This window comes from Sitophilus oryzae, unplaced genomic scaffold (assembly GCF_002938485.1).
Source record: "Sitophilus oryzae breed Bouriz unplaced genomic scaffold, Soryzae_2.0 scaffold_484_pilon_pilon, whole genome shotgun sequence".
NCBI lineage: Eukaryota > Metazoa > Arthropoda > Insecta > Coleoptera > Curculionidae > Sitophilus > Sitophilus oryzae.
In genome coordinates, this window is record NW_022147067.1 from 1,049,543 (window position 1) to 1,075,258 (window position 25,716).

Here is a 25,716-nt window from a genome sequence, read left to right on the forward strand (position 1 = left end):
AATCCTATTACTATTTGCTTCCTTGCATTACAACTGTTTTTAAAGTTTGAAAAGCATTTAACAGCTTTATGTACGAACTTTCTGTTTAAAGCTTGTCAAGCCAAGGAGACCACCCATTCGTTGACCGGTTTTGGAGTTATACTCCATCATCAGGACGACTTGCGTAGTCTACCTCGGCCTAGCAAGCTACAAACAGAAAACGCACGTCAAGTACAGGGTGGGTCAAATTGGACGCTGTTAAAGGGAAACACCTTTTTCTATAGGAAATAGACGAAAACTAATATCGGTGTCTGGAGCTGAATTTTTATCAAAAACATAATGGCGAAAACCGCACATCGATATCTGTTCGGAGTTACGGGGTGTTTTTTTAAAAATGTGCATTTTTAACAAATCGCCGTAATTTTTTTGCTATAGAAAATTTTGTATTTTTGTGAAAACATTTTCAAAACACCTTTTTACGTAGAATTTAATGGTTTAAGTATAAATTTGTTAAAATTAATAATTTAAGAGTTATCAACAGAAAAATTTATTTTTTATATGGAACACCCTGTATATTTTTAATTAGCTGAAAAGAACTTAAAGTTACCTTTCCAAAAATATAGCACGCTTGATATTTTGTTATAGTCCCCTTCGAAATACAGAATTTTTAAAAGTTTGGCACTTTCAACTAGTAGGCTTTGGACCCCTTATCGATGATCTGCTCCTAATGGAACTCGAAAACATATTTTTCCAACAAGATGAGGCACCACCTCAGAATGCTGAAGTTATCAGCAAATTTTTTAGCCAATTTCGAGAGTAATTGAATAGCTAACCAAGATCCCAGCCGTTGGTCGTCGAGGCCGCCGAACTTAGTGCCTGTTATCCTTAGTGGATTTTTTATCTTTGCGGAAGAATAAAGGTTCTTATTTTAAAATTTCCCCTATTATCTAAACAAGAATTAGAAATACTTAGCGGTTAGGCGAGGGTATCTTTCACCCTCACTGAGTTAATGAATTCCGCGAGAAATGTTCAAAAACGGTCCCGTCTGTCCATAACAGAAGACGGTCGACATGTCGAACAGCTGTAGCAAAATCTCATGTCTTATTTACTATTAATTTTTATTGTTATTAGATATAGTTTAAATGTGTTAATGTTGTTAAATATAGTTTAAATTGTTATAGAATTCTGCATCTCTCATTGCAAATATTATTTTCGTTTTAATTGCTGCTCACAGCTAGAATTTTTTTGCATTACAGCCGGCGCCGTTCAAAGCCTACTTATTCAAAGTGGGCGAATTTTTAAAAACTCTATATCTCAAAGAGGAATCGAGCAAAATATGAAGTATGCTATATTTATGGAAACGTAATTTTAAATTATTTTCAAGTAGTTAAAAATATACGTCCCATATAAAAAAATAAATTTTTTGTTGATAATTCTTAAGTTATTAATTTTAAAAAAAATATACTTAAACTATTAAATTCTATGTAAAAAGGTGCTTTGAAAATGTTTTCACAAAAATACAAAAGTTTCCATAGCAAAAAGTTAGAGCGATTTTTTAAAAATGCACATTTTTGAAAAACACACCGTAACTCCGAAACGGTAATAGATATCGAAATGCGGTTTTCACCATCATGTTTTTGATAAAAATTGAGCTCCAGACACTGATATTAGTTTTCGTCTATCTCCTACAGAAAAGGATGTTTCCCTTTAAAAGCGTCGAATTTGACCCACCCTGTACTTGACGTGCGTTTTCTGTTTGTAGCTTGCCAGGCCGAGGTAGACTACCAAAGTCGTCCTGATGGTGGAATATAACTCCGAAACCGGTCGACGAATGGGTGGTCTCCTTGGCCTGACAAGCTTTAAACAGAAAGTTCGTACATAAAATTATTGTTAAATGCTTTTCACAACTTTAAAAACAGTTGTAATGCACGGAAGCAAATAGTAATTGGATCATTCCTTTTGGCAATATGGCGTTTTAGCATGTCCCAAGCATGCTCGATCACATTCATATCTGAAGACATCGGTGGTCACCACAGTTTTCTTATAACCTCTTCCTCACAAACTTCGCGAACCGCTAAGGTGTGATGGGAAGGAGCATTATCGTCCATGTAAAAAAAATCATCCCCAACCCTCCCCTCGAAATGGACGCACAATAGGCTCTAAAACGTCTCTAAGATATGAGGCACCTCTTATTGTGCCATCAATAAAAACAAGAGGAGTTCGAGCTCCGTGCATTATACCTGCCCATACCATAATGCTTCCCCCTTGAAACGGGGCATTGGGTTGAGCTGCATTCAGCGTGCTCGTCTTCCAGATGCTCTCCAGTCCAAAGTTCGTCGCGAGTCTGACACTAGGCCTATTCTTGTTTTATTAATTAGATCCATTTGCTCTCATCTTCTCAGCCCATTGTAGTCGCGTAATTTTGTGCAGTAAATTAAGCTTCGGAACACATAGAGGCCTCCTTAAATGTAATCCTCTGTCATGGAGTCTTCTTGCTATGGTCTTTCTTGACGCATTTATTAATAGCAGTACTAGAAAGCAGGGGACTGCGTCGTGCAATTAGGTTAGGTTGAAGGTCTTGCACAGCAGTAGTAACTCTCTTTCTACCTCTTCCAGGCCGGGCTGTAACCTCGTTTGTCTCCCCGATTTTTTTAATATTCGCGAAACATCGCTTTGGTTAACTCCTACAATTTCAGCTATTGCAACTTGCCGGTAGCATTGTTGAGACAGTGTTACTATTCTGACTCTGTGAAATAATGTTTCTAGGCATTTTAAGACCAAAAGCAATAGTCAAATTTCTTCACAATAGTCAAATTTCTTCTGAAACCCAAGAGACTACAAATCGAAATGTGCAAGAATTTGTAATAATATTGGGTTTGAACGATAAACATTGTTTACCATATCCATTTTAACAAAAAAATGTTTATTACAGATTATCAAAGCTATGTAGCTAAGTATCTACAAGAAGACAACCGGATAGATTAAAACAAGAGGAAGATTGCATCTTGAGAAAAAACGAAAATCTCTGAAAATAAATGAACTCCGTCGACATATTACCGCAATTTTCCGATAAATAAATCAATGGTTAATTGATAGGAAGCGATCGGCTTTAACTTTGGGCGCGTTTCAGAAATATCCTCTGCGTACCGGTGCCAAGAACAACACAGCACACACACACCAGAGACGATCGTCACCGATGATCTTGAGCACGCTAAATTTACACGCGGATTTACACAAATAGACGCTTATCAATCCAGCTTTGTTTTAGATGAATATTAATATTACGTTAGGGAGCGCGAAAGTTGATGTATGAACGAGATGACAGGCGGAGTAATATTTCAGGAAGATGCTTAATTACTTCCTTATTACACAGGGTGATCCGAACTGTATCCCGGAAACTTCGACAGCATATCCTGCAGATAAGAATAAGTAAAAAAGTTCGTATTAATATAAACATGTCCTGAAATGCTTAGTTTCGGAGATACAGGGTGTAGAAGTTTCATTTTTATTTCGATTTTTTCCAAATAATTTCGGAACTAATATCGATATTTGGATAAAAATTGGTGTCTGAGAGTTTTTTGACATGATAAATTTGAATTTTTATCTCAGTATGACTCCTGTTTATGGGGGGCGCCACCTACATGTGTTTTAACTGTTTTGTTTCGTCCGTACCTGTATGAAACTGCTGAGTGAACAAATATATATTTCCGTGATTTTTTATATATATCACTACGAGCAACCGTTCTCAAGATATTTGGAATGGAAATAGTAAATTAATGACAAAAATAAACATGTTAGTAGATAGTTATTTGACTTAAATGATAATAATTTTAGGAACTTTTTATTTTTTTAGATTAATCATAAATTTTTCTTCGAGAAAATGATGATAAAACAGTTTCAGTTGAACTTTTATTATTTCAATGACAGGTATTGATAATTTCGATTCCAAATATCTCGAGAACCATTATTCTTAGCGATTTTTACTAAGAGACCTTTTTTACATAAAGAAGGTCGTAAATGTATATTTTTTCACTCAGTAGTTTTATACAAGTACGGATGAAAAGTTATTACTTTTCAAACCAGTTAAAAATATGTAGCTGGCGCCCTCTACAAGTAGGAGTCATATTGGCATCAAAGTCAAATTTTTCATATTAAAAAACTACCAGACACCAATTTTCATCCAAATATCGATATTAGTTCAGAAATTATTTGGAAAAAATCGGAATAAAAATGAAACTTCTACACCCTGTATCTCCGAAACTAAGCATTTTAGGACATACATTTACATATCACATTCCGGAATACAGTTCGGACCACCCTGTATAGGATCCGGCAATGTCCGTCTCTGTAGCTCCTAGAATAAAAAAAGCTCGAGAATTTTGTTTAAGCGGAAACCTAAACCGTGCCGTATGATCGAAAAAAACGCGTCCAGTTGGCTGGGAAATGGCGATCGATGACATTTCCCATATAAAATGACAGCGCTCTTCATTTCATAGCTATCGCTGACGCCGTTTTTTTTTTCGATCATACGGTATGTACTAGGACGTATTTCAGGAAAACATTTGAACTTTTATAGGGTGGCTCAAAAAAGGGTGACCGGATCGGGATGATTTTTTTTAAACGGGACACCCTGTATATTGTTGCATTTTTGGCATCCTTTCAGATGACTACATAATCCTAAGATATGAGTAAATATATTTCGATAGTTTCAGAAATATTAATAAATAAATAAAAAATATATATTTTTGTAACTTTTCTTAAAAAAATTATTAAAAATACAAGAACCTGTCCTGAAATAAAATTATATTAGGTATTTACTTTAGATGGTCTATACTTACTTTGTAATAAATATCGTAATCTTAATTCGTACAGAGTGTCAAAATTCTAGGCCAAACTTTCTAAAATATAAAATATTTTTTATTCTTTTTTTTAAATGTACCATCACGTATATTATTTTTTTATTAGATGGAGAGTTACAAAATGAACATTTTTTGTATGTCAAGTATTTCAATTATGCCTGGTAGATGAATTCTTTTTCTTTTTTTAAGTTTTTGTACTTGTTAAGACACTTTCTTCGGGTAGCCTAACCTAACCTAACCCAAACTTAAAAACAGTATTATTATTATATCGTTTAGCTATTTTTGTTCTTTTACTTAAAATATTTTCATATTTTATAGAATTATTGATGTCATAAGAAACAGCAAAAAATAAGTAAAGATATTGAAATAATAATTCAGCGATATTATCTTTTTATAGCTACTAATATTTTTTCGTACAAAAGTTATCCATATTTAATAAACTTCTTACTAAAACAAAATGATTTAAATAAATTACTTTACATTATCTATTTTATAGATATTACTTGGCCTTATTCATCTTTAAACTAAATTTCCTCTTCTCACGAACAATCATCCAACTCTAAATGTATAGCACACTAAAACCTCATTTCATCATTTTCCTACAACTCTAATTGAGAGTCAAGTTATAAAGAAAACTTACCAAAAGTTATCACGAAATTTAAAGATTATTCTATTCATTATATTTTAGTAAACTTAATTGTTAGATAACTTTATGGTAGGTATGGTGTGTCTAAATTCATTAACCAAAATTGTCAGTGCTTGTCAGTTGACAGTCGATTTCAATCTTTTGGTTTTCTTCACTTTTAGGCAAAACTTCTCTAAATTCTCGTGTGTATATCCAAATACATTTTTCAAGATGGTGATGGATCAGTTTGTTACCACCTACAGGAAGGACTACTTATGGCCCTACGTGAAAACTTTAGGAATAAGGTATACAATACAATAGTTTGAAAAAATATACAGGATAATTCTTAAATAAGTTCAAATATTTTTAGAGGTAGTTATATTTCGACCCCAGAAACACGTCTATACGTTTTTTCGTGAAAAAAAATTGAAAATTTTTGAAAAGTTTTTTGGAATTTTTTTTAATTTATTGTTAAAAAACATAATATCTTCATGTAGATTAAATTTACAATAAAGAAAAGCCAGAAAAGATCCAGTGGTTCTGAAAAATCGTTTATTTTTTTAATTTTCAGAGTAAAATACCTATCTCGGTTATTTTGGACTTATTTGAAAAACGATAAAGGAAAAATCTGTTTCTTTTATCGAAATCTACCATCCCTGAAAATATTTGCATTTATTTAAGACTCGCCCTATATAATATTTTAGGCGGTTTTGGAACCTTGGTCTATGTTTTAATAATTAAATAAATAAATAACGCTTTATTGTACAAAAAGCCAAAATAGCATTTAAAAAACAAACAAAAGAACAAAAAATATCATTCAATACTAACCAAACCAAACCAAATCATACAATTCAAAAAAATTTACGCCATTAAAATTACAAATATAACATACATGCATGGACATTGCAGAATACAAAAAAAGACGTATCAATAAAATTTTGAGTAAGAGTTATAAAATATTAAATACTAGATTTTTAACCAGTATGTGAGATGATCAAAATATTAAAATTCAAAATTGTTCAAGATTAAACATCAACAAAAAAGTCGTTTACCGCATATAGATAGGGCTCTCTCGAGAAAGTAGGATTTCAGAGCTTTGCGAAATGCGGGAAAGAATGAAAGCGACTTGATATCCAAAGGTAGATGATTGTACATTTTTTTGGCATTCTATTGAGCATTTAACTAGTTCTGAGCTCAGGGTTGGCAGATAAAGATCGTGCTCCGCATTCCTAACTGGATAGTTGTAAGGTGGCTTTTCGGGAATAGCCGATATGTGCTTGCGGATTAAGCAAACGATTCAAAAATGAATATAGAAGGAAGAGTCAGTATTTTGAAATTTTTAAAGAATTTCTAGCAGTGAGTTCTACTGTTCAGTCCCAATAAATATCGAACTGCTCTCTTTTGAAGTTTGAAAATACGATCAAATTTTGTCGCGCAGCAAGTACCCCAGAATGGAAGGGCATACTAGACTATTCTAGAGGTTGATAAGTTAAGTTTCTTAGTTATAAGTTAACTGATCTTAGCGCAAAACAAGCAGCGCTTACTTCCTTTGATAAAGCTTCAACGTGCAAGTCCTATTTTAACGAGTTGTGTACAACAAGTCCTAAGAATTTCACAGAGTCCACGGCGTCAATAGTGGTGTTATTAAGTACAAAAAGTTGTATAGTACTTTTATATGACAAAACTTTAGTTTTTGATAGGTTGAGATATAGGAGATTAGCATCGCACCAAGATTTAATGGTGCGTTAGTATTATATAGTGCCGTAACATCCGGGCCGCTCCAAGTGAAACTAGTATCGTCCGCAAAAAAATTATGTTTCATTACATTCATTACATGTTTATAAACCATTTCTCTTATTTTAAAAATATCCCAGATAAATTTCTGTTATCCTTTACAGACCACATCCAGAAACGCACCAATTCCAACAAAGCCAGTCGATACCATGCGAATGTCACAACATCGGGGAACCCCACACTGATCAAAACCAACAACAAAGGAACCTTCTAGCGCCGGTAGCCTACGAAGAAGAGGCCTGGAGCAGATTGGGGCCCATGGGGCCACTGTTGGACCCCAAAATCTACCCGGCCAAGGTGTCTGCCGCTCCAGAATCGCAAATCGGCAGGTTTAACCAGCCCAACGTGTTTCTACAAAAGGTATTGTCATGTACATATCAAATTTGTGTCACATTCATTGGTGTAACACCCCCAGAGAAATCCTGAATTATGACTCTTGGCTACGTATTTTATTCTGTAAACTTTGGCTACGTATTAATTTTTATTTGCTTGTGACGCAGTAAAAATGACGTTTTCTAGTTTTGTTTAGTCAATATTAATTTGTTGTGTTCAAAAAATCTGTTAATTTTTATTATTTTTTTAGAAAACTTATAGGTATTTAAGTAATCTACGGGAACACGGTTTGATAATCAAGTATATAAAATTTATTGATAGAGAAATTCATGTAAACCTCTTATTCAAAAAATATGTTTTTTAAAATTATTTTTCATTTTTATAAAAAAACAAAATCCCTAGGCCCCCTTGGATCAACCCCAGGCCCCCCAGGCCCCCCAGGCCCACCCCAGGGCAAATTGCTGGTTACGCTAATGGTCACATTGATATAAAAAAGTTTGTAGGGTGCTAGAAATATGGTTTATGTATCTAAAATAATTATTATCATTAATAATATTTGACGTTAAAGATGTAATTTTCAATAAAATATATTTTGAACTAAACAAATGATTGATGAAAAGCGACCAAATAGCGATTTTTGTGATTTATGATTGCCCATTATACAGTTGTCATAGAGAAATTTTGATACCGTCTATAGGCTTGGTGCATTCTCCGTCGGTGCTGCCACCATCGGAGAATATCGTAAACAACTAGTATATAGAAACACACAGTTTTAAATAGCGAGTAATACGAAAAATTTATTATATAATAATTATTCTAAAAGTGCTAGGAAGTATATTTTGTGAAAATTCCAAAAATAAAAATAAAAAAGTTAATATTTTGATATCTTCAGGACGTCTTGTATTATAATTTATTATGCCAGCTAAAAAACTTTTTAGATAAGTTCAACTACGCTAGCGAGCATTGTTTTAATCATCGGCTTTGACGACATTTCGGCTATAACGAAATTTTTATATTGATAATAAGAATAAGATTATATTGATAATTTTAGAAGATGTTCATAAAACATTTAATCACTAGTTTGATTAAAAAAGTATACCATTAATATTGCAAATTATACAGGGTGTCCCAGAAATAAGTGAAATAAGTATTTAACTGGTAGTATATTTCGGCCTCAGAAACACGCCTATGAGTTTTTTTTGCAATTTTTTTTCTTGAAAATTTCCAAAAACATGATTTCTTGAAAATATGGCAACTGGTAGATTAAATTTACATGAAAGAAAATTCAGAAAAGATCTAGTGGTTCTCAAAATTTAAGCAAAAAAGAATTTTGTGTTTGAATTTTCAAAGTAAAATAACTCGGTTATTTTGGACTTATTTGAAAAATGGTAAAGAGAAAAAATGTTTCTTTTTCAAGTCTACCACCCCTTAAAATACTTGCACTTATTTTTGGGACACCCTGTATTTTATCCTCTCATAGTACTCATATACTATATGTATGTCTATTTAATTTTTTGATTATATAACAAGCACTTTGTTTACTCACTTGTTTCGTCGAACTGCTTGAATCCACCTTTGCTTTTGATCAAATCGGTGTGAGAATCTATGAAGCTATAAAATGTTGTTTCGGGAGAGTTGAATATCCGGGAAAGTTGAGTTATTGTATGTTATTGCACCCAACAACGCCTTAATTATGCTCTCCTTTACGCATTAACTTTTTTTTGGCAATTTTATTAACATTTAAAATTGTCACAACACGACGCCGATGCCTAGTTTAATTTTTTTTTCACGTAAATTTTACTAGCCGAAACATCGTTACATCACACAAACCTCCTACCTGAGTGTTTTCTACTCCAATAACTACACTAGTAAAAAACTTAAATAATTAAATATTATGACAAAGCCCCGATTTCAATATTATTTTAATGTGATCAACATAAACTGTAACCGGGACGGCGCGGCGTGAAATACATACCGAAAATTTCTGATTTCTGCCGTATACAGCGCCGCGGTCGGAATTTTTTGAAATCAACTGAAATGCACCAAGCCTATATGCAAATGTTTATCTTATACTATGATGTTAGTTATAAGAAACATAATTTTATGCTTCAGCTTCAAGAAAAATATCCATTTATATACGAATGTTTGAGAACAGCCCCGCCTGACGATTTGTTGGCCAGAATTAACAGGGATCGATTGAGAACAACCTATCAAGTAGATTTCTGCAAAATGAGTAAGTTAATCTGTCATTTTTAAACGAGGGAGAGAGTCGTCCAAGATTTTCATAATATATTGGGGTCAATTTATAAAATTACTTGCGTGTACCCGCGCGACTTCGTTCGCGTCGAATTAATCATTTGTAATGGTGATGATTAAGCAAAGCAAGAATTTCCATTAACATACAAACGGGATAAAATTTTCTCACATTTATGTCAGCATGAGAAAAAACAATATGGCGATATTATTATATAACTTGGTAATATTTAAGGGGTAGTTTCATCTCGTTGGAATTTGACTTTCGAAAAATCCGTTTGCCAAAAGTAAGCTTTTTACGTCAAGCAGTTTAAGCAGAATCGTGGTTAATCAATTAGCCAACTTTTTGGAACAACCTGTAGGATTTTTTAAAAAATTTCAAAATATGTAAAAAATCAAAATAATTTATGCATGTCCAAGCATTTTCCCGAAAGACTAACCGTTTTTTAAATAACAAATATTGTGATATTTGAGGGGCGTTTTCGTCCTTTTGGAGTTTGAGATTCGAGAAACCCCCCCTTATCGAACCTCTACACCGCACAATCAATGCGTTTGCCAAAAATCAGCTTTAAACGTCAAGCAGTTTAAGCAGAATCGTGATTACTCAATGGTCATATTTTATGAAACACCCTATATAAATATAATATATATGTATAAATTTTTAAAAAATCTTAAAATATGTAAAACAACAAAATAAAATATACGTGTTTAAGAGTTTTTCCGAAAAACTCACCGGTTTTTAAATACAAAATATTTTAATATTTGAGGGATAGTTTCACCCCCTTAGAATTCGAGTTTGGAAAAATCCCTTCTTATCGAACATCTACACCCTAAAGTCAATCCGTTTTCCAAAAATCAGCTTTTTACGTCAAGCGCTTTAAGCAGGATCGTGATTAATCAATGACCAGATTTTTCGAAACATCCTGTATACATTTTTAAAAAATCTTAAAATATGTAAAAAAACAAAATAAAATATACGTGTTTAAGCGTTTTTTCGGAAACTTGAACGTTTTTTAAATAAAAAATATTGTAATATTTGAGGGGTGGTTTCACCCTCTTGGAACTGGAATTTCGAAAAATCCTTTCTTATCGAACCTCTACACCCTAGAATCAACCTGTATGCCAAAATTGAGCTTCTTACGTTGAGTGGTTTGAGCAGGATCGTGAATAATCAGTTAGTCAGTCACATAAGGATTTTATATATTCTTCTTCTCAAAGTGCCTTCTCCATTCAGTGAAGATCGGCAACAACCATGGCAAATTCCTCTCTATTTTTCGCTCTTCTCAGCAAAGTATGTGAGTCCAGGCCGGTCCAATCTCTGATGTTCTTCTGCCAGGAGCATTGCCGTCGTCCTTTTATATATTAGTATATACCTATAATCAATATACCCCAACATAGAGTATATTATAAATAAATCATTCAACGTCTGTGCGAAAAATATCTACAATATAACAGGGATTTATTCCAGCTCACTCAATACGAGTACGTATTTAAATACAATGTACAAAAAAATAATTTTATTAACACCATTTTTTCCAGATGAATACCCATCAGGACCCTATGACGAATTACTGAGAGCGGCTGGTGTGGAGGGCTTACCACCTTGTTCAGAACCAATAGCACTACCAGAAGACGTGTGCAAAATCTACCAAAAATCGAAAATCACTGGATATGGTGGTTCCAGAAGTAGCGGAAAGAGTCATGGAGGTACCATTCCCACAGCCAAAGAAGCCTCCTACTGTAGTACGTTGATTTCTTGATTTTTATTTTTATTTTATTTTTAGCAGAATTTTGTTATAATATACAGTGTAAAGTTACCTGTTAGATTTATGTAGAGTATTTGGGTAGGGTTTGCCGCGACTTTATACAGGGTGAGTTTCCTACGATGTTTTCTATGGGTATCTCGGAAACTACTGAAGATAGAAAATCGGTTAAATAGGAAAAGAATTGCAATTTTGTAATAAATATGCGCCTTTTAGATTTTTGAAAAAGTTCATGGCTTACTAGATATTTCGAAAAAAACAAATTTTGGCTATTTTAAAAATTGTCCCAATTCCATTATAATTTATTTTAGACAAAAAGTTTTCAGATAAATGTTGTAGATAATCACATCCTTAATGAGTTTGTGTTCTCCGATTCTTTCTAAAGTCTGTCATTTTTGACATATGACACAAACATATGTTTTTTTTTAATTGGAAACCATAGTTGGCCATGACTTCATAAAAAGCGCCATTTTTTAAGCTTTTTAAGTAGATCTTTATTATTTGAAAACATTTTGGGGTTTGCTTTGGTTTGGTTGGTTGATCTTCATATCACTGCCACCTAGATTTTATTAAATAATAAAGATCTACTCAGATGAAATCATGTAAATGAAAATATCTAGGAAAATCTTTGTTTGAGGGGTAGGCAACCTTAATAGTGTTTTGAAGAGGCATGAATTATCCATTGAATATCGGAATAATATACTGAGTGTTCCATTTAAAACAAAAGACTAACATGCTTTTAAAGGTGACCAATGTTCAATGTTAATTTTGTCTCACCCTGTATAACTTTTTGGATCAAGTTTTACTTTGATTTAAAGTACAATAGTATACTTAATTTAACTATATATTAGGCTATACCGGGTAAATTCCAATTTAGGTAGCTTTTATTGTGATTTAAAAATTGTTCTTCATTTTTAGAAAATGTTAAATATGTCAAAAACCTTACATTTTAGTCATATACTTCTCTTATAAAACTCACTTTTATTTTTCTCCCAGAATCCGAAAATCAATTAATATATAGGGTGTCCCATTACAAAATACACAACTTTGATATGTAACTTTTTTTGGGGACACCCTGTAGAACTCTCTATATTTTTAAAAAGTGCTCTGAAAAGCTCATAAAATTTCATTTCAATACCAACTGTCGTTCTCCTGTACAAAGAGTCACAAATTAACTACAACAGGCTACAACAGATGCGAAAGAACACCGAATTACGCGTTCAGCTTTCTGTGACCTTCAGAAAGAGTTCATAGACAATCTGCATCAATGTATAGTTTGGGTTATTATTTGTTTGGGTGAAAATAATCTGCACCAATATGTTATCGAGGCATATAATCTCACAGTAATTTAATAGATTGCTCGGCATATTATATCAGTTCGTAGGAGATTAGGAAAAAAAAGATATTTATAGTATAAAAAATTAATTTATTTAACAAAATTTAATTAAAGATGTGACAAAAGAGTTACTTTTCTATTGGTTCTATCGGACTTTTTTCGACTATATAAATCTTTATTTTTTGTAAACTTTAATGCATAAAATATTTTCATTCTAATAAATAATTTAATGATGTAAATAAGAGGAAATTTCTCACATTGGGTGGTCAAATTCTATAGTTTTCATTATATCAAACAGCCTCTGAATGTTTTCTTCAGTGCAAAACTCATCAAAATTTAATATAAATAATTTTTCCATTTCCAGTAAATAAAATGAACAAATTTTTCCACTTTCATGATCAAAGGCTTTTAAATAGGTAAATAATTTCGAGTTATCCAGAGATTCGGATTCTTTTGCAAATTTTAGACAAATATCACATTGATGTATTTGAACACCCTTTTAATTGATGTAGTCAAACATAATTAAAGGCATTTTGTGTTGAAAACATTTCTCAGAGGCTGTTTGATATAATGAAAACTATAGAATTTGACCACCCATGTGAGAAATTTCCTCTTATTTACATCATTAAATTAAAAAAATATTTGATGTATTAAAGTTTACAAATAAAGATTTATATAGTCGAAAAAAAAAGTCCGAAAGAACCAATGGAAAGGTACTATTTTGTCACATTTCTAATTAAATTTTGTTAAATAAATTAATTTTTTATACTATAAATATCTTTTTTTTCCTTATAAATAAACACATTTGTATCCCATTTTAAATAAGATATACAAATTACCAAAACTTAGAAATAACAGTTCAAAAGTTCAACAAAAATCCTACACCCGTTTTTAAAAAGAAACATATAACCACGCACTATATCATTCCAGCAAGCGAATACGACACAGCATAGGTTTCCGGACTAAACGACTGGTGTATTTACACCACTCAATAGGCGTGTGGGGTTTGCCGAGCGGTTTCCGATGCAGTCGCTTTCTTTCGCATCTGTTATAGGTAATTCGTGACAGAGTTACATGCAATTCGGTAAGCTGGTTTTGAATAGACTGTAGTCGAAACCATCTCTGTCTCATTGGATATTGGACAAATGCTATGCGCAAAAGAGAGAGATATTGCGCAAAAGTTATCACATAAATTTTATCGTCATTTCTCAAAATATTGCATTATCTTCACTAACATTTTAATATTATTTTTGTTGCAGTTGGAAGCAGTAAAGGACCTTTAGCAACAGTAACATCAGGAGCGACGGAGTACCAAGACGCCATATCCAGATTGGGCAATCTCATCATAAGGGACAGGATACATGACCCTAAAGTACAGAACAAGGGATATTTCAGCAAATAACAGCAGCAAAATTAGGGGAATAGGGAAATTTTGAATCAAAAATGTATTTTTGTATATATAGATAGATATGAATCTAATGTATTTGATATACATAGTGTATTTTGTAAATATCCATTAACAAATAAATATATTTCGTCTTTTTTGTTACTATATTACCTGTGTGTCGGGCATCTGTAGCTCCTAGAATAAAATACTTGGGAATATTGTTTAAGTGTAAGTATGTACACGGATGTATTTCAGGAAAATATTTTAACTTCTATAGGGTGTCTCAAAAAAGTGTGAGTAGATCTGGATGATTTTTTTTTAAATGAAACACCCTGTATATTATTGCACTTTTGGCTTCCTTTCAGATCACTTCACATATTCCTAAGATATAGAGGGTGTCCCAGAAATAAGTGCAAATATTTTAACTGGTAGTATAGTTCAACCCCAGAAACACGCCTATAAGGTTTGTTCGCGAATTTTTTTTTTTTTTGAAAATGCGGAATTTTTTGAAATTTTTTTTAGATTTTTTTTTAGTTTTTAATTAAAAGACATAATTTCGGTAATTATTGGGAAAACTGGAAATCGTCAGATTTTCACCAAAATTGGTATACACCTTATTTTGAGGTCGTAGATTACGAATCTGAACTTTTTTCTTGGCGGTCTCTTACTGTTTTTCAGAAAAACGGAAAATTATTTCAACATCGAATTTTTCTTAATTTCTCATATTTTTAAGGTTTTCTAGCACATATTTTGTTAGGTATTCAATAAACAATGATGTTATTGCTATTTTCTGTTACATTTTTAACCAATACTATGCATAATAGAGGAAAATTTGCAAAAATAAATTTGTAAACAATCTGAAAATGTTGGGTTATGTGTTTCTGGCATTTAAAGCAACGTTGCTAATGCTAAATCTAAATTTAGCGTGTTTTTTTCGCTCATTCTGGGATTACGAAAGGCGGTCGCCAGAACGGCTCCTTCCCATAATTGCTATTTTACCAACAAGATCTGACTATTTATAACCACGAAGTTGCACGAAAGAGTTTTGATTGCATTGGTTACAACTTCCATGCGGAGGGTGTTAATCCTTTGTTGTTATATTATATCAAAAAAAGATTAACCCCCTCCGCACAGAAGTTAAAACCAATGCAATCAAAACTCTTTCGTGTAACTTATTATGGTAGATCTCAATAATGTGGTAGATCTCAATTCATATATAGGGTGTTCCATGTTCCATTATAAAAAAACACAACTTTGATGTGTAACTTTTTTTGGGGACACCCTGTATAATTCTATATATTTATAAATATGTATATTATAAAAGGCTTCAGTTACCTACATACGCTACCAAAATTTAATTCCAATATAAACTACCGTGCCCTTTGGAGCTTCCGCGGTGTATGAGAGGCGCCACCCTGTATATGTTTCATTTTCTTTAAACTTTAAATAAATAAACATAGGATCAATTTCCACAAACCAATTAAAGAGTGGCAAATCTGACACTTTTTTTTTCAGAAGAAAAACAATACGGTACGCCTATGGAGATGATCCTCTCTGCGAAAAACGACGTGTCGCCCACGTGTCCGGAAACGGGACAAAAGACGTGCGGTTTTCCGTGTAAACCGGCTCGAAATAAAGCCATCAGACAGAGCATCATCACCAAATACTTCGTCGAATCCGGTATGCCAAAGGAAAAGGAGCCTAAGCAAACTTGCAGTAAGAAGATTACGATTTTGTAGCTTGTTAACTACGCTAACCCGCAAAAATAAACCGGCCACTAAAAACTGATCCCAATTTCAGAGTTGGATTTCTCGTGAACCACTCATTAGATTTTGATGATTTTTTTTTGAATTGTAAATTAATTCCTTTGAATAAGAAGACTAAGGAAGGGGCATATCAAAAATTTTAGGTCCACCGCGATGGGCCTCAAATATGGCCGACTTAATTCCGGTTTATCAGTGCCGTTCTAATTTTATTTAAAAAATGTAAAACCATGATGTAGGGTAGACGTGGGGTAGACTCAATAATTTTTTTTATTTTACGTTGTGAATAAATGTTGGTAGTTATTAAAATTGTTATAAAAATATAAAATTCTAATAAAAATAGATAATTACAGTTGAGGGTTGGAACCTTTGGTGTTACACAGCAAAATAAAAACACTAAATCACCACAATACACCAAAACACTTTTACTTTTACACTGGACGCGCGTTTCGCTAACCATGTTAGCATCATCAGCAGATGATTATGAACTAAAGTACAATCTACAAGTTGAGCGTTTATATAATCGCTCAGTGGACACCGAGTGGGCGTGGCAAAATCTAGCCAACCGAGTCAGAGCCCACTGAGCGTAACAGTTAGATTTCCGCTACTAGAGTAGTAGGAACAGAAGAAATTGGTAGAAGGAACTTAAAGGAATTGGACCGTTGTCTCTGTTCATACTATCTTTACATTTATTAATTCTGATGCTTTCATATGCATCTAATTGCCTGTAATTTGAGACTTGTTTAATTAATTTTAAATTATTCAGATCTGTACAATGTTCTTTATCAACATGTTCGCCAACGCAAGAGTTATCCGGTCTACCATATCTTATCTGAGCTAAATGTTCTTTAAATCTAGTTAATATTGATCTTCTAGTTTGCCCAACATATTTCTGATTACAATCTTTACAAGAAATTTCATAAATGCCCGACCATTCCAGTGGAGGTGTTTTTCCTTTGGATTACCTAATAATTGTTGTAATTTATTATTAGCACTATACACAAGTTTGACATTGACATTCTTAAAAATTCCTTTTAGACCACGGGATAACCCTCTCTCTCTATATATATATAGAGAGATATAAAAATAGATAAGTTATAATAATTATTTATAACCATAAACATCCGATACGCTACTGAATCAGGTAAGTCAAATTGACGTATCTAAATTCTTTGACATCTAATCTTTGACAAGTAGTAAATAAAAGCAAAAATGCAAGAAAAAATATATAATTAGTTAATTTAAGTGAATTTCATAAATGATCGGTTTACTACACGTATGTATATTATATAGTCACTTACTAGTGAAAACTTGTTCCATTATTTCACTCGTTTTTTGCCGAGATCTACCACACGCTACACAACCAACTATCTTAGAGTCTTTTTCGATAAATCGCGATAGTGTCACTGTTAATTTAAGTTCTGCCACAATTTCCATCTAGATCTACTATCTTTATACAACTATCAGTAGTAGAATAAATAATAAATAACATAAAATAAGCTCCGTAAAGACTGACAAATCCACAAAATTTCAAATCAAATTCAAATGTGTCAAATGAATCGTCAAAATGCTTTGCTTTTTTTTGTTGAAGACGTGCTCGACGATGTCTTGGAAGTAGCTGGGGTCCTGTGGCAGCTCCTTGCAGACAAGCTGTTTTCTTTTCGTCTTCGTGGGATTGTTCTCTCACTGACTTGAGTTCTACGCACGGCTTGTAGCAGATGTTGATTCTGAAACGCTGTAATTCTACGATTTCATAAAGTATTCAGGACAATAAAGCGGTCGTCAGTTGCATTTGTCTTCCATTTTCTTCAAGAACCCATTCGCCTGGTGAAATTTCCCGTTTCTATATACCGATTCCAGGCATCCTGGACTGTTGTTGGAGGTATGCCCAGGGTATCGGACACATAACTTTGACTTCGGCCATCCTCAATTAAAGCCACCATACGAGCAACATCCGTCACAGATAATGGCATTTTTTAATCTTACAACCGTTGTTGTCATATTGCAAATACTCATAAATCCGTTTTCGCTTTGATTATTTACACATAGAACTTTCTGCCTGCGAAGCATTTTTCCGAGACGTTCGTTTTAAAGCAGCGTAGCTCCAATAAAAAGAGAGATAATGTCGTGATTAAAAAAACAAAATGCTCACAAAAGATGAGGCTACAATGCTCAAAATAAATTCGGAATAAAAATTTCTGACGTAGCATCCGTTAAGAAGGAATTAATTTACAATTTAAAAAAAAAATCATCAAAATCTAATGAGTGGTTCGCGAGAAATCCTACTTTAAAATTGGGACTAGTTTTTAGTGGCCGTTTTTTTTTGCCGGTGAGTTTATAAAGGGTATAGCTAGATTAATATGGGAAATCTGCCCCCGCGGCTTTTTTAACTCGCACTCAGGAGATCGATTTGGTGTCCAATCAAAATAATTCACCTAAATTTTTAGCTCTTTAACTGAAACGGTTTTCGAGATTTTCAAAAAAACTGTTTTTTCAATTTTATTTTTATTTTTATTGTAAAATTCAAAATTAATTAATGATTTTTTTTTCTAATGGGCTCTTTCACAAAAAATAAAATACCCAATTCAAGGACAAAATCTGAAATGGAAGACTATTTTCAGTATATTTATCCAAAAAAATAGTTCCATGACATTGAATAATGTTTTTATAGGCCCTCAAAATTGCTTTAATTTGAAATAATTTTAAAGCGCCAATTGATGACGTATGAAAAATACGCCCAATCACATTGCAGAACCGTGCTCGTGCGCCAGCCAACAACTGGCAACATTGCGATTTGATTTGACCAGCACCACCTCAACTCAAAGCCAATCAACATGATATGGGCAAGGTAAATATGGCGGTGAAGGCAGCGCATTATTAAATTGTTTACCTTTAAACTGAAAAGCCGGTAGTGGTTTCTCGTTCCGATTGCATACCAGAAATAATTAATTATCTCTAGTTTGTTGTGCTTCTGGAACACGTTTGTTTAGTTCTTAGTGTGATCCGAAAATTGTGATAAAATAAAAGTGTAATAAAAATCCAAACCAGACATTCCACATAGGGAACTTCAAACTTTTATGCTTGTCGTACTCCTCTCTTATTAATTATTTTAAGGTAAGAACTAGAAGTATTTATCAAGATATTACACCTAAATGAGTAAAAAGCCTTCACCGCCAGTCTGCGTAGTACTTTATAATGGTTATACTTACAATAATCAAAAGATAGGTATTAAAGGGTAGATATTAACATTTTATTGTAGCATACCTTTTACATGCTCTGGTTCCAAATTGTCACGAGAATTATAGAGGGGGTCCCAAGGTTTCTGCTTTTATATTTCCCAAAAATGACGAGCTTTGTAAAAAATGGTTGACAGCTATTAAAAGAGATAATTTCACTCCTACTAGTAGTTCTCGGGTAAGAAGTGCATTAAATATGCCTCAAAAAGGCCAAAGGCCAAAGCCTCTGTTACCCTAGTGAGGATGTAGTTATGACTACTGCTTACCCTTACCTCACAAGATATTGACAACATTCACATTTGAAAATATAAATGGCCTGGATGTAAGTCTTTTTTAGGTCACAATTGCCCCTCACATACGTCAGAATTTATTATTAAATCCATCTTGTTCAGAATATCCAATATTTTATTGAAGAACTATGCAAAAAAAGGAATGACGTTATAAAAAGGTATTTAGTTTTTTTTCTATATAAAATCTTGAAACACATATTATATTTTTTATTTATCCTCACCTATTATAGTTTAAATTTATTCCCATTTGTGTAATGCTGCAAAACATAGGAAAATATTTCACATTTTTTGACCCAAGCCAGTATAGTTTACACCAAGAGCATTGACCAAGGCTTTTACTAAGACTTCCTAACTTACCTAACTTCCTATACTGTCCATAATAGTATATATTTATCAAACGTGCAGTAAATTCTAAACTATGGTAGGTAAGTGTTTGCAATTGAATATTTAGTTTAAATTGCTATTTTCTGTCATATATTACTGGTTATTTCTTTTTCCGATGATTTTGAACACCCTATATATGCTACCTCAAGTTTGAATATTTACACACTAGTACACTACCTACTTATTTTCTGAGAAAGCAGACCTTTTTATAAGAAGTAACTAACTGATATTTTCATAAAAGTAATAATACAAAAAATTCCATACTTATGTGGAGAGCTTTAGACTCCCTGTATATTAAAAAATTAGTGAAATATTACGTAATCTAACACGACATTTGTGTGAAAAATGTCTATTTGAAAATAAAACAGGTTTTATAATACGCGCCAAATAAAGCACTTCTATCTCCGCCATATTGGAAAAGGTTGAATGGCCTTGTGTAGAGGTGGTGGTGGGTGAGCATGGTGGCCCGGCCGTGTTGCCGCTTTTATTAAAAATAAAGCGCGGATTTTTATTCTGGGCTTTCTTGTTTTTATTTATTTTCTTAAGAACGACTTCAAATTTTTCGAAAGTGAGATAGCAGAAAATTCTAGAATTAATTGCTTTATTCAATTATGCTAATTCCTAAATATAGTGAAAGAGCCCATTCTTAGAAGTTCAAGACATGAAAAAATAATATGGTCATGATTCTTAAACGAAAAACCGATTTTTAGCGGAGGAAAGAAAATTAAAATCTTCCTTTTTTTAACCTTCGTGAAATATATCACTCACTAAAAATCGTCAGAAAATGTCTTTTATACTTCTTTGTAGAATCAAAGGTAGAATGTAGAATGAGTAAGAGGGGGGGTTAATCACCGCGACCTTAAAGATTTATTGTGGCCCCCTTCCTTGAGTCATCACACAATCTATAACCCATCATACCCCTGTTGTAGAGGGGACAGGGTATTTCCCATCCTCCTCTTTCAACAGTTCTTCCTCCGAGGGTACACACACTTCCACGGTTGGAGTTTGGCCCTCCGTGCCGCTCTGCACAGTCGAGGAGCTTGCCTCCGGCTGAGGTACCCGTGAGGTGGAAGCTGGAGGATCTGTCTCCATTTTCTCCACCTCTTTAGCTTGGTCTCTCCTTAGACCTGATACCGGTGTTGTCCCCTATCTATACTAAGTGACATTGAAAATAGAACACCCACTAAATATTATTTAATTTTAATGAATGTTTGTAAGCATGTTTATTATTGTATGGATAAGAAATTATTATAATTTGAACGGCATCAACACACTAGTTTTTATGCTATACATGTTTTTGTTAACATTCTAATGCCAGGGAGAGTACTTGTTCGAGGTAATAAGACAGCCCAACGCTATATTGAGAAAATTGTGGAAGCTCATCTCTTACCATAATTACGGACGCTCCACAATCCTATATTTCAACAAGATAATGCCCGTCCTCATGTTGCTAGATTAACTGTGAACCACTTACATAATGCCCAAGTTAATCTCCTACCCTGGCCACCAAGATCTCCAGATCTCTCACCAATTGGACATGTGTGGGATATCATGGGTAGGAGACTGACAAACTTACCGCATCCTCCTCAGACACTAGAAGCTCTTCGGCATGATATACAGTTAGCATGGGATTAAATACCGCAAGAAGACATAAATCATCTGATTAGTTCCATGCCCAGACGGCTCAACGAATCGAGGTGGTCCAACACATTATTAACAAGGACAAGGTAACAAGCCAATATTTTCACTCCAAATTTTGATCATTTACGCCTTTTGTCAACCTTCATTCATGTACAAAAGATTATTAAAATTAAACAATTTTTAGTGGGTGTTCTATTTTCAATGTCACTTAATATATAATAGAGAATATGTCCTTCTTTCTCTATTGCCTCCTTGGATTTGAGGTCAATTCCTATTATGAGGACCTGACCATGACCTTCCTCTCTCGAGTTGATGACTCGCCAACTCGATGTCCTTACATTGAAGTTCTGACCTTGGATAAGGCTCAGCAGGTAGATGGTGTCTTTCCCCTTGCTCCTCGGCAGAAAGACCGTTATGGCTGCACTTTAGGGATGTTTTTTCCCTTCACTGCAAATTTTTAAGCTTAGGTGCGATTTTCACCAACCAATTCGCCGATTCTTGAAATACACAATCTATGAGGATCATGTCCACCCGAAAGTGTATCCCCGCAAAACGCAGCTGACCCACATTTTGTATATCGTTGTATTGCGATCCGATCTCCACTACTTCGTCCAGTATAGCCTCTTCTAGAGACGTTTGCTGGTCGGTGGTCAGAGCAACCTCTGGGAAATCCTTTGGCAGCACCGCCATTTTCACTTGTCCAGCAATAGCGGCAAAGCTGGTGATACGTCCCTGCTTGCCTCCCGGTGTTGGACGGCTTTCCATCCTGGCTTTTTTCTCTCCTTGTCGGGGAAGAGGTGAGAGGTTCTCTTCTCTCTTGCCCTTTGATGGAGATGAGTCAGGTTGTTTCTTGGTTTCTTTACTCTCCTCTTTTCGGAGAAGTGTTTTCGCTTTTGCTTCCTCTGGAGCAAGTCCTTCGTGGAGCAGTCGGAGGTATCGCTTCTGCTCCGCTAAGACCTACTCTCAGAGGATCGTCTAGCCCGCCTGGTTGACCCAGGCCGGGTAGACGAAACGGTAGCTTATGTCGCTTATTGGGTCTAGTGGTAGGCTGCCGACCCTTGCTGGAGAAAGTGGTAGCTTGTGTGCCACTTGTGGAGGATGATCCCAAGCAAGTGTCAGCCGCCCCTCCTGTAGTTTCCTTTGGATTTGATCCCTTGGAACTTTCATTTGTAGATGTTCCCAGTGTCGCTAAGGGGCTTCCCCACAGCTTCACCGGTGGTGTTTTTAATACTAGATCTCATAGTATTCCCACGAGTCGCTAGGGATAGTCGGTCCACTTCTACAGAGCTCCGCATGCAGAAGTAAGGGGTAAATACAATGGGGTGCCCCCTGATGCCAGTAATGGCTAGTCCTCTATCTAGCTACGCATCCCTTTCACCTGGTCCCGCCCTCGTAGGATTTTGGGTTTTTGGTGAGGTTGTCTCCTCTTGGTCCAGGCGGTTAAGCCAAGACCCCCCTACACCCTCTACCCTCGAGACATGACCACAGTCAATAGAGGGTGCCTGGCATGACGGACAGGGGTAGCTCCGTCCGGCATCGTTATATGTCTTGGAGCAATTCCCTGGCCACGACACTACAGCCAGGGACTTTATACTCCTTTACACTCAGGATTTTTTTAGAATTTTTTGAAGTGATGGAACAGTATGAAAAAAATTAAAAACTCATTTTTTTCTAAAATCTTCTGTTTTGGCTTATGTTTTTTTATGTTTAAAAAAATTCTTAGAAAATATTTTTTTACTTCAAATTCACAATGATATTGCTTATTACAGATTTTCAATCATAATGCTACGCAATGATTACGTAAAGACTAAGTTTTTGAAAAATTCGCGTCAACTTGACGCATTATAACGCCATCTACTGGGATTTTCAGTAACCAGCAATCATATTCCTCTAAAGTTTCGCTCATTTAGGTAACCAAACAATAAACTAGCATTTGCGTAACTACAGGGGTGCCCGGCGGTGCTGCTCCCCCCTCAAGTTACTGCTGGGCACCCCTCAGAAAAATTGCGAATTATGACTCTTGGCTACGTATTAATTTTTATTTGCTTGTGATGCAGTAAAAGTGACGTTTTCTAGTTTTGTTTAGTTAATATTATTTTGTTGTGTTCAAAAAATGTGTTAATTGTTATTTTTTTTTAAAAATTTGTAGGTATTTAAGTAATATACGGGAACACGGTTTGATAACCAAGTCTATGAAATTTGTTGATAGAGAAATTCATGCAAATAGTTTTGTTCAAAAAATGTGTTTTTTAAAATTATTGTTCCTTTTTAAAAAAACAAAAGCCCTAGTCCCTCCCTGGGCTCAACCCCAGGCCTCCCCAGGCCCACCCCAGGATAAATTGCTAGTTAATCTAATGTAAACTAGTCTTCATTGTTGATGTGATAAATTGCAACAACCCATTAATAATTGCAGAAGATTTAAAAAAAAATGACTTTGTAATTTTTTTCACATTGTTCCACCACTTCAAAAAATTCTAAAAAATACCTGAGTGTAAAGGAGTATAAAAAACATTTTCTGACGATTTTTAGCGAGTGACATATTTCACGAAAATACATATACATCTAAGGACGTTCTTTAAAAAAAAGTACTAAAACTAATTGCCACATTGTTGTTTCGAGCTCGATCAAACAGTAACTCTGTTTGATCGATGTATTTTAATATTTTATAAAGGAAATTTCCTTGTGTTTCCAATATCATATGATGTTAGTTTTTAATGCCTTATTATGCAGAGGATGTTGTTTTGCTAATTGACTCATTCAAACTGTCCTGATGATGGGAATAAAATTCTCGAAAGCTTGACAAATTGAAAAAATAGTTTTATTAGCCTGTGTGATGATTATTGACTGCATCCTCACTTAAATTTTGAGTTTTTTCTTAACTTATTCAGTCACGACTAAACCTGCTCTTATTTTACAATTCGAAACACCCTGTATATCATTCTTTACATGTAGTTACATAAAAAAGTATAAAAAGTATTTGCTCATCTTTCAGATTTATTCATTGCCCCCAAAAATTTTATCCCCGAAAAATCAACATACCAAGAAACAATAGGAAAAACAGGGAGCGCAATATTATCAGGAAGAATGGGATAACCTAACTATATTTTCCATATCTAAAAAAATTAATTGTTATAATATACCATGTTGTTTTAATGAAAAAAATGTATTTTTTTAATAAAGTCTATATTTTTTGAGTGTTGTTGTTTTTTTATTAATATATTCTTTTCTTTCTAGATGATGGTATCGCTGCTTGGGATCCCTTTAATAACAGCCGAAAAAGATGCGATAACATCACTGAAACTTGGGGGTGTATGATTTATAGAGAGCCACCAAAAAAACACCATAGACTATATTAAAACACTACTAATGTGTGAAAATAGATAAATAAATAAATACATAACTAACAAAAACTTTTAATGTAACGTCTGTATAATAAAGTTGTGGAAAAAATATATAAATTAAGTTAAAAAATAAAATTCATTATGTTTAAAATAATTTCGATTTCCTTGCAAAATAACTAGATATTATACCAAATTTAAATATGCATTAAATATCTTTAAATATCTCAAATAAATGTCTTTAAATATCTCAAAATTCAAAGCGTTTAAACATATTAAACCCCTATAATAAATGCCTTATTTTATGTCCAAGAATCCAAAAATGAAATAAAATACCGGGTGTTCCATAAGAAAAAATATAACTTTGGTATGGATCTTAGTTCTGACAAACTCTGTATATTTAAAAATAATTTTAAATCATGCACATTGCCTTCCCACATATACCCATAAAATATTTTATTTCTACATCTTTCCGTTTTCGTATAATCAACCGAGGCGAATGAGGTGCGCCACCCTGTATACAAGAGCGTAGATAAGGGGGGGGGGGGGGTACTAGGGGACAGTACCCCCCCCCCCTGACGCTTGACGAGATACGAGAATTGAAATAGTCATTGACTATGAAAGGATTTTTTTTAATTAATATCCGACATATAAGAACACTTTGTATGCTTTTAATTATGTTGATTTATCGTTTATAATATGTTCGACCTAATTAAAAGCATACAAAGTGTTCTT

At 33.8% G+C, this 25,716-nt stretch overlaps 1 protein-coding gene across 4 annotated transcripts; it reads left to right on the forward strand.

Moving 5' to 3' along the window:
* The first annotated feature begins 5,595 nt into the window (after positions 1–5,595).
* Positions 5,596–25,042, forward strand: LOC115886356. 4 transcript variants are annotated; one of them, XM_030905454.1, is made up of 5 exons: positions 5,596–5,768; positions 7,362–7,617; positions 9,703–9,823; positions 15,848–16,045; positions 24,878–25,042. In XM_030905454.1, the coding sequence occupies exons 1-5, from the start codon at positions 5,695–5,697 to the stop codon at positions 24,997–24,999; spliced, it is 771 nt and encodes a 256-aa protein (XP_030761314.1). In that variant the 5' UTR covers positions 5,596–5,694; the 3' UTR covers positions 25,000–25,042. The 4 variants fall into 4 exon arrangements, with proteins under 4 accessions (XP_030761314.1, XP_030761313.1, XP_030761316.1 ...); XM_030905453.1 differs by having other exon boundaries at positions 15,845–16,045; positions 24,878–25,038; XM_030905456.1 differs by lacking the exon at positions 24,878–25,042 and adding an exon at positions 24,636–24,756 and having other exon boundaries at positions 15,845–16,045.
* The last annotated feature ends 674 nt before the right edge of the window (positions 25,043–25,716 follow it).